Source organism: Pinus tabuliformis, chromosome 1_2, assembly GCF_031772625.1.
Source record: "Pinus tabuliformis cultivar Carrire ecotype Pingquan chromosome 1_2, CPIR1, whole genome shotgun sequence".
Lineage (NCBI taxonomy): Eukaryota > Viridiplantae > Streptophyta > Pinopsida > Pinales > Pinaceae > Pinus > Pinus tabuliformis.
In genome coordinates this window covers 536011760-536021184 of record NC_142298.1, presented here as the reverse complement: position 1 = coordinate 536021184, position 9425 = coordinate 536011760, and the positions used below count along the sequence as shown (strand labels likewise).

General features: G+C 37.8%; 1 protein-coding gene across 1 annotated transcript; it reads left to right on the top strand.

The window, feature by feature from the left end:
• The first annotated feature begins 6729 nt into the window (after nucleotides 1-6729).
• LOC149206709 (ethylene-responsive transcription factor ERF034-like) lies at nucleotides 6730-8006 on the top strand. The gene has a single exon (XM_089393785.1). The coding sequence runs from the start codon at nucleotides 6955-6957 to the stop codon at nucleotides 7765-7767; it is 813 nt and encodes a 270-aa protein (XP_089249911.1). The 5' UTR covers nucleotides 6730-6954; the 3' UTR covers nucleotides 7768-8006.
• The last annotated feature ends 1419 nt before the right edge of the window (nucleotides 8007-9425 follow it).

Below are 9425 nucleotides of genomic sequence, written 5' to 3'. Positions count from 1 at the left end.
AAAGTTCAGGAAGTGATACAACCATAAAAGGCCCAATCCAGCATCACCTCCCAGCAGAAAGAAATCTCCTCTTCACCTCCTTCAAGCAAATCACCCAATAGTTCTATACTCAAACCAACAGCACTTCCTTACATTCACAAGATTCCAGCCTCCTTAGACCTCATGAGAGAGCTCTATATATAGGAGTTTTGGAGAAAGGGTGAGTCAGCTTGAGGCTGGCATGAAGCTGACTAGTGTCCTCTCCCACTTCAGTTATTCTTCAGTTCTTGAGTCCACTTGGAGGTTCTTGCTTCCACTTGGAGATCTAGATCCTCTTACTCATCACAAGTCGAATTCCCTGATCCAAGTGTCATTTTGGAAGCTTCTTGGGCATTGACACCTTGAGGAATGACTGTGCCACTTGGCCAAACTCGCCCAACGCAGGTAGCCTTCTTTGCAGTTGACATTCAGCGCAGGTACATAGTGGAGCAGTTGACATTCAGTGCAGATGCTCAGTGGAGCAGTTGACATGATCCAGAATTAGCTTGTTTTTGAGTGTTTTCAGGTGGAGAACTGATATTCAGTGCTGTGGTTTGCTGACCTTGTTCCTCTAGGGGTAGGAACAACATGTTTAGGGACTTTGGATCCCTTAGATTATTGACATTTCATGCTTCATGCTGTAAGGCACAAAAATGTCTATAACAACTACCCACCAAAATTTGTGCAAGTCCTTCTGCCTCAACAATCAATTAATTTATCCACTTCGCATCTCAATTTATTAGCTCCTTCCAAAGCAAGACTATAGGATTCAATTTGCATGTTGACCACTATTAATTTAGCATTGACCAATGTGGGTTATAATTTTTTATGCAATTTTTCATATAGTGGGGACTAGACTGCTCTTATTAATATTAGTTTTATATATATATATATATATATATATATATATATATATATATATATATATATATATATATATATATAATGTTATCTAAAAAATTGTTTATAATTTTATTTACAAAAACAAAATTACAATATAACAAATTGAATTTTATTATTTTGATTACTTTTAACATTTTATTATTAATTGAGCTGACATGTAAATGTTAAAGGTTTACAAACATTTAAGTCTAAACATCTTCCTCTATACTTTATATTATATTTTAATTTTTTGAATAAATGTTTATGTTAAATGTTAAAATTTACAAACATTTATGCCTACACATCTCCCCTAGGTTGTACCAGCCTAGATCTATCTTAACCCGAATCTATCAAGCGCAAAGAGGGATCCAATCTCTTGAGGTGAAAACCTCCTTTGTTAGCTCAAAACTTGAAGAAAGGTTTGCACCTTGAGAGATTTGATCTCTCTCCGTGCTTGATAGATCGGGGTTAAGATGGATCCAGGTTGGTTATATAATACTATATAATGTCTATATTTGTATCTATGTGTCCCTTTCTTATTCTCTCTCTCTCTATCTCACCCCCCAAACATACACACTCTATCTCCATATATCTCTCTCTCTCTCTTTCTTTCCCTCCCTTTTCCTCTCCACCTCTCTCTCTGCCCTCTCTCTATCTCGTTGTCTCTCCCTTTTCACTTTCTCTCTCTCTCTCTCTCTCTCTGCATTTCTCCTTTTATGTCTTTCTTCTTCCTTCCCTCTCTCTTCCCCTCCAACTCCATCTCTCTCTCCTTCTCTCTCTTGAGGCTTCTCTCCCCCTTTCTCTCCCACCTCCTCTGTCTCTCCCCCCTACCCATGACTCTCTCCCTCTCTCTCTTCCCTCCAACTCTATCATTATCTCCCTCCCTCTCCCCTCCATCTATGTGCCTCACACTCTCTCTCTTTCCCTTCTCTCCCTATCTCCCTTCCTCTTCTCTCTCTTCCCTCCTCTCCTCTCTCCCTCACTCTCTCTCTATCTCTCCCTTGCCACCCCCTCTCTCTCTCCACCTCTCTCTCTCTCTATTTCTTTGTTATTTCCTCCCTCTCTCCCCCTCCAACTCCATCTCTCTCTCTCTCTCCCTCTCTCCTTCTTTCTCTCCCCCCCTCTCTCTCTTCCTTTCTCTCTCACCTCTCTCTCCCCATCACACACACACACTCTCTCTCTCTCTCTCTCTCCACCCTCCACCTTTGTTACTATCTACCTCCCTCCCCTGCCCCCCTCACTTCCCTTCACTTTGCTTGTTGTCATCGCTTGGATCCTTAATTAAGATGGATCTATGTTGGTTCTTACTAATACTATTTGTATTATATAAATTTCACATCTTTGAATATTTTTAGTATTCATGAGGATAGAGGGTTTCGAGATAACTCAAAACTAATTATAACATTTTTCCTTTTAGCTTCAATTAAGGAAATGTTATAAAATTAAATTAAAATAAAATATTTTTACTATGAAATAAGTTATGGATTTTGGGCATGTCATAGTAATAAGCCATGGTATTGGCCCATGGTATTGTAACAAAGCTTATTTACAAATTAATAATATCCATGGTAAAGTGGAGGTGAATATCCATGGTTAAGAATCTTGTCATATTGTTATACAATATTTTGATTGTGAAATAAGTTGAGTTTTTGGCATGTCATGGTATTAGCTCATGCTATTGTAACTAAATCAATTCACAAGTTCATAATATCAATGGCAAAGTGCGGGTGAATATCCATGATTAAAAATCTTGTTATAATGTTATAAAATATTTTGATTGCCAAATAAGTTATGTTTTTTGGGAATGTGGTTTTGATAAACCATGGTTTTTGGCCCATGGTATTGTAACAAAGCCTAATCTTTACAAGTTAATAATATCGAGGGTAAAGTGAGGGTGCATATTCATGGTTAAGAATCTTTTGATATTGTTATAAATCTTTTGGTTGTGAAATAAGTTATGGTTTTTGGGCATGCAGTATTGATAAGCCATGGTATTGGCCCATGGTATTGTAATAAAACCTTCACAAGTTAATAAAAGAATCAAAATATAACAAATTGAATTTTATTATTTTTATTGCTTTAACTTTTTATTAATTGAGCCAACATTTAAATGTTTGCACTCACTTTTAATTTTTTAATTTTAATTTTTTTTAATAAGTGTAACTTTTTGGAGTTTCCGACAGATTTCAAGCCAAAACCGGCAAAAAGAAAATTGTGGCCAAATTTTGATTTGTATTGTTTACATTGGTTTTTGATTGCATATATAGATTCAACACCTTAAAAAACCCGAGCACTTTTGAATACATCTCTATAAAATTCTAGACAAATTAAATTGAAAAATAAACCAATTTTTTTTTTCCATAAAATCACACTTAAAAACCACTAAATTTACCTTCTAACAATATTTTTATTTAAAAAATTTAAAAATCCAACCAATAAGAGTGAACATCTTCAACCAATTTAAAACTTAGAGTGAACATCTTCAACCAATTTAAAACTTAGAACACTTCTTTGCTACCAACCCACTTACAAATTACGATTTTAAGAACCCGTCACGCTTCTTCGAAAGTGACTCTTTGTTACCAGCTAACATCACATCTTATTCTGATTTCCACAATAATGGTTTTACTATAGACATTGATTATTATGTCGTCTATAGGTGACATGACTGATAACGTTCAAACAAGTTGAATACTAATGATTCCAAGACAACGCTCTTTATAATACGAGTTCTTTTGACAAGTAATTGGATAACTCCCGAGAAAATCCCACACCCGAAACTTTGAATTAAAATAGTATTTTTTAATTTTTTTATTTTATTCTTACAGCGTTAAAATGTATGATAATTTAGTTGTTAATGGGCCGTTAGAACATAAGTTGGATTTATTAAAAAAAATCAAAATCATATTACGTGAAATGTTGCATCATTTTCACTTTTTGTCGCTTATTTTCCTGTCTTGAATCATTAATGTATATTAGGAAAATAATTAATTAATTAGAAATTATTTAATTTTTTTAAGTTAATATTCTATTTATTTAAAAAAAAATATACATTTGATGTTTTAAAAAAATATATGAAACAATATATGGTTTCACCTCGATTAGGTTTATATTTCAAAAAAATATATGGTCTCACTCCAACTAGGTTTATGCTTCAAAAAAAATATGTGGTTTGTCTCACCCCAACCAGGTTTGTTGAGCAAACTCTACAGAAGATGACAAAAATACAAAATAAATACTAGTAGCAGTGTCCACAAACGGGAGGGCCATAGGCTCCAATAGACATATAAAACATAAAGAAAACTAGAGGACATACTAATCGTCTGAGGTGACAGAAGCTGGATTATCTGGAGCATTTCTTAGAGGAGGCGGAGGACAGAAGTTGAATTGAACATGCCCTTTGAAGTGTGCCATCCAAGTCTCCAGCTTTTCTACTTTCTCCGCTAGATGGGCTCCTGACCTGGCACTGGAAGTAATGCATGTGTTCTAGAGTTGCCATCAGCTCCTCATGATTTTCCTGATTAACTCGCTCTGCCACATCTACCCGATCCATCAAGGATTGAATTAGTCCACGACAATTTTCCAAGCAACAATGTTGCAGTCCATGTGGGTCAGGGGCTTCATCGCGGTCATCGCTTTGAGCAGCTTGACTTACCCTACGCCCACCACCATTTCGAGAGCCCAGCGTCCGAGAGCTGTTGTCAGTGCGGGATGTCTTCATGCCACCACTGCCTCCACATTGAATCCCATGTCCCCAACCTTTGCCTCCTTCTCGAGCAGTCAAACGTCGGCCTTTACGAATTCCACTACCTTGCCCTCCACGCGCTCCAGACACTGCACCCCGAGCCCTGCCCACTGGATTGCTCCCACTTCCATCCACCATGGTTGCTGATGTGAGGGTCGACTGCCTCCCCTTCCCTGGCTTCGCCAAGAGGATAGCCCGCCCGCGTTATGGAATGGGGCCCATCTGCCACCAACCAAGTGCTCCCACAACAACTGAGAGTGTGACCCTGTCCACTGGCCTGAATTGCTGCCCTCCCGTCCACCAGACTAGCCTCCCAGAGCCTCGCCTGCTCCAACTCTCGCCGGAGGTGTCTTCACTCCACTGGTCAGTCTACACTAGAGCTAGGATCGTGCATTTGAAGCCTAGGGAGTCAACGTGACCATCATCGTTAGCAGTACCTTCGCTATCCTTGCCACACTAGTCACTCCATTGTACAGAACCGACTACCAAGAGGACCACAGTTCGCCATAAGCTTAGCGCCTCCCGATCACCTCCCTCTCCATGGCATTGCCAACTTTTACAAAGGCGTTCCTTGCCCCAAATAAACCAGAAATAGCATTTTCCTTCTCCCAGCTCTTGCCAGGCTAGTCCCGCCTTGCAAGGCTCAAGAAAAACCAGAAGTTAGACTTCGTTATACGTAGCAAAGCACAATTCCCTAAAGAAAATCCATAAACCACCAATTATGTCATGCCTTTGACGCTACTTCTGTTGTCGAGCATGAAACTAGGTGTAGCTCCACCACCAAACTTAAACATCAAAACGAATTCTCGGCTCCTCCCTCATCTCGCCTATCAATTCATCAACACTTCCCCTTCCCGAGGCGCCTTGATTACTCACACGCCCCAAATCGAATGTCCCTATACACCATTCCCTTCGTCGTATATGGAGAGGTGACCGCGACGTACGACCCTCTCTCGCGGCCCATTTGTCACTCTTCATGAGGCCCGACGGCCACGTCATTCTCGGTACTCACCCCATCGAGGAAGAAACCATTTAAATCTTATTATAAATATAAATGTTTATTATAATTATTATTAATAAAATTATTATACTTTTTAATAATATTTAATCTTAATTTTAATTTTATATATAATTAAATAGTTTTTTGTTTTCGGGTTGGATAAAATTGTAGAAAGAGAGGAGGTTTTCGCCTTTGTGCAGGGTCTAATTTCTGTGAGTACTTAACCTTGAAGTTATGGCGCACCTAAAGGTAGTGGTCAACGTGTAGTTGCACCTAGAGAAACTATATCAAAAATGGTTTTGTGACCCATACACGCATAAGTGAATCAAAGCCCACCTACATTTCCTTATTTTTATGTAAGCTCAAATGGGTTGGATCCAATGGTAAAAAGTAAGGGGATTTTTGTCACCTAAAGAAACTATATTAAAAATAGATTTGTGATCAATACACACATAAGTGAATGAAAACCTACCTACATGTCTTGAATTTTATATAAGCCTAAAGGGGTTGGCTCAAATGGTAAAAAGTAAGGGGATTTTTGTCATTGTGCAAGTTCAATTCCTGAAAATGTAAAGGACATTGTCTACTAAGGCGACAATTTCGAGCAACCATCAAAAACCAATCCACCAATTAAGGATGGCCAATGTTTTCAAAATTTTCTGCCAAATTTTCTCAAAATCATACCAGAATTTCTATTATTTTCTTGATAAAAATGTAGCCTCTTTAAATTAGGCTAATGTATAGTGGTAAAGTGGCCAGTTACGCGTTGCTGTTTACAATTTAGCTTCTAATCTCCTTCAACTAAATAATCTCCTTGCATAAAAAAATCAAGTTATAATCTCTTTCCAAAAGAAATCTCTAATCCCACTTGCATGTCTGCTGGTCTGGAATTCTAACATTTTCTCCATAAAAACAAAACATGAATTAATATGAGAATACCAACTGGGATAGAACATTGGACCACAACCACAAGATAAGCAGGAAATACTTTATTGACCAGGACGTACTCGCTGTGAAGAAGGGTTTGACAGGTCAGATAAACGCTGAAACCCGACTCCATCGAAATAGAGATGTGCAATACAGCCTGTTGTAAGGTGTAAATTTGTATTTGTAATTAGAGTATGACATTTAATCCAGTCCGGGGACAGAAGAGGATATATATTCCCTATCTTATATTGTTTATACAAGTGGGCTGCACCTCCTCAAGTTGCAATCAAAAAGTTCTGCAATCCAACTGTTATGGATGCAACATGCCCGCCTTTAATTCCATACTTAAACACCCAATTCCCTCCCAAATCATCATTCCCCTATGTTCAAGAACTCTGCCGGCTTAAATTTATGTGCAAAATCCATGGATAAGGAAACCTCTTGTATCCCTGAGACTATGGTGGCTTCGTCAACACCCTCAGGAGCAAGCAGCAAATCTGCATCAACAGTTAAGGGTGGGGTCAAGGGGATTCGAACGCAGAACAGGGCTGCCTCTTCGTCGCCACCAGAGAGAACATTGAAACTGAAAATTCCAACATATAAAGGCGTGCGCCGTCGTAGTTGGGGGAAATGGGTGTCTGAAATCAAGGAACCCAAAAAGAAAAGCAAAATCTGGCTCGGCTCCTTCGATACTCCAGAGATGGCCGCTCGAGCTTACGACGTCGCTGAGTTCTACCTGAAGGGCAAGAAGCAGGCGTTGCTTAATTTTCCAGAGATGATTGATCACCTTTTGCAGCCACTTTCTTTGTCTCCGCACGACATTCAGGTTGCTGCGGAAGAAGCAGCTGTTGCGTTCTATTTCAGCAAACAAGAGAGGAAAAGCCCTAGAAACCCTCCTGTAAGTAATGAGCCCCCCTCCTCGCATCAATTATTAACAGTAATTAGCTCAGGCTTTGAGGCAACAGATGTCGATCTACCAGGGGAAGCGGATACTAGTAATTATTCCTCATCGGTTTGTACACCAACAGAAGGTGTTGGTGAGTCCGAAAATACAGTGGTGGAGGACGATTCATTCGAGTCCTTCAATTTATTTACCAATTTGGCAGAAGCTCCTCTGCTCTCTCCCCGTCCCCTGTTTAATGTTCACGAAGAGGAGCACAATTTGGTGGAAGGATTTCTTTGGTCTGGTTTTTGAAAGAAAAAACTGTCATAGTTTGCATAAAACTACAGAGTCTATAAAACTACAGGCTCTCCTACCTGCCTAGTCCATTACTAATTATTCGCTGACTGTATGCCACTTCTAGCCATGTTCCTCTTATCTATAAAATTTGTGTAACTCTTAAAAGATTACAGAGAATGCACAAAGTTTGGAGACATGTACATAAATATCTTTATAAAATATTGGAAGAATTATTTTGCTCTGCTTTGCATTAAGTCTGGGTTCTCATTTTATTCTGTATACATTCAGTAAAGGCCATGGAAGCCTTTCATTCAGATACCAAACTCTTAAATATGGTTGGATTTTAACTTCTTTTTCTAACATCCAAACATCAAACACCCCTCTGCACAAGTAGCTAGAATTTTACACGTAGAGCAATGGATAGTAGGCCAGTTAGTAAGTGTGGAGTTTAGTTCTCTGGACAATGCTTCAATTCCCGTGAGTTCATTAAGATACCCAGGATGCTAACCATCACTGGAAATGTTACGCTTTTGTGTCTACAAGAAAAAGTCATGTGCTAAAAGATGAACAATTACTAGTGGCGTGTGAATTGGTTATTCGCCCTGCACTAAAAGATGAGCAATTAATAGTGGTGTGTGAATCGGGGCAAGGAGTAACAAATGGAGTAGTTTTTAAGTGGATTTCTAGTAGGAATATTGTTAAAAAATGTGTGTGGTTAATTTTTGATTTGTGTTTTTTAAATTGGTTTTTTAATTAACACTCAAAAATTTTGAAGCATTTTGATTGTGAAAAGTTTATTTGTGATTTCAATAAAACTTTCCAAAAAATCACTCTTAAAAACTACTATATAAACCAATACACGTAATCAATTCTTTGTGGATATTAAAACAAGTTAATTAGTTATTCCTACTGTGGTAAAAGATAAGCCATTACTAATGGTGTGTGAATTTTTGCAAGGATTAACCAAATACACTCAATCAATTCGTTGCAGATATTGAGACAAGTTAGGCAATGAGTTGACATTATCGAGGGAGAGTAGTAAAAGAAAACCGTGAGTTATGTAAACAAGCCAAACAAATTAAGCTGATTCCTCAAACATAGAATAACATAAATTTTGAAGAAAATGAAGTGACAAATCTTGAAGTACACTTCCCGGTGAGTTTGTTTTAATGTGAAGGAGAGATGGATTCCAATGGAAAATCCGGACCTACCTATGTTGATAACAAAGAATTAAAAGTACAAATTTTCCAACAAAATAAGTAAATCCAATGGTAATATAAATCTAATGAAGAAGTAAGCAAACCACTTGAACATTTTTTTTGTTTGGGATGTTTTCCTTTTTAGGATTCTTTTAGTAATATAGAATGATTTTAATAAAATTTTCCTTATGCAATGGAAAATGGAAGGGAAATTCAATGGAAAATGGAAGGGAAATTTAGGAAACACAACCACTCATAAAGCACGATGAAATAGATTAAGGCAAATCAGTTTACCATTTCTTATTTAAATCTTGTAACATAACTTTACTCATCAAAATTATTGAATTTATTGAATTGTATGGACAAGGCTTTTATTTATAGAATTTTCTCGATGAGCACATGGAGTTCCATGTCAAATTTTTAGTCCGTATGCCACTTGTGTTTAGGGTTAAGGTTAAGGTTAGGCTTTTACTT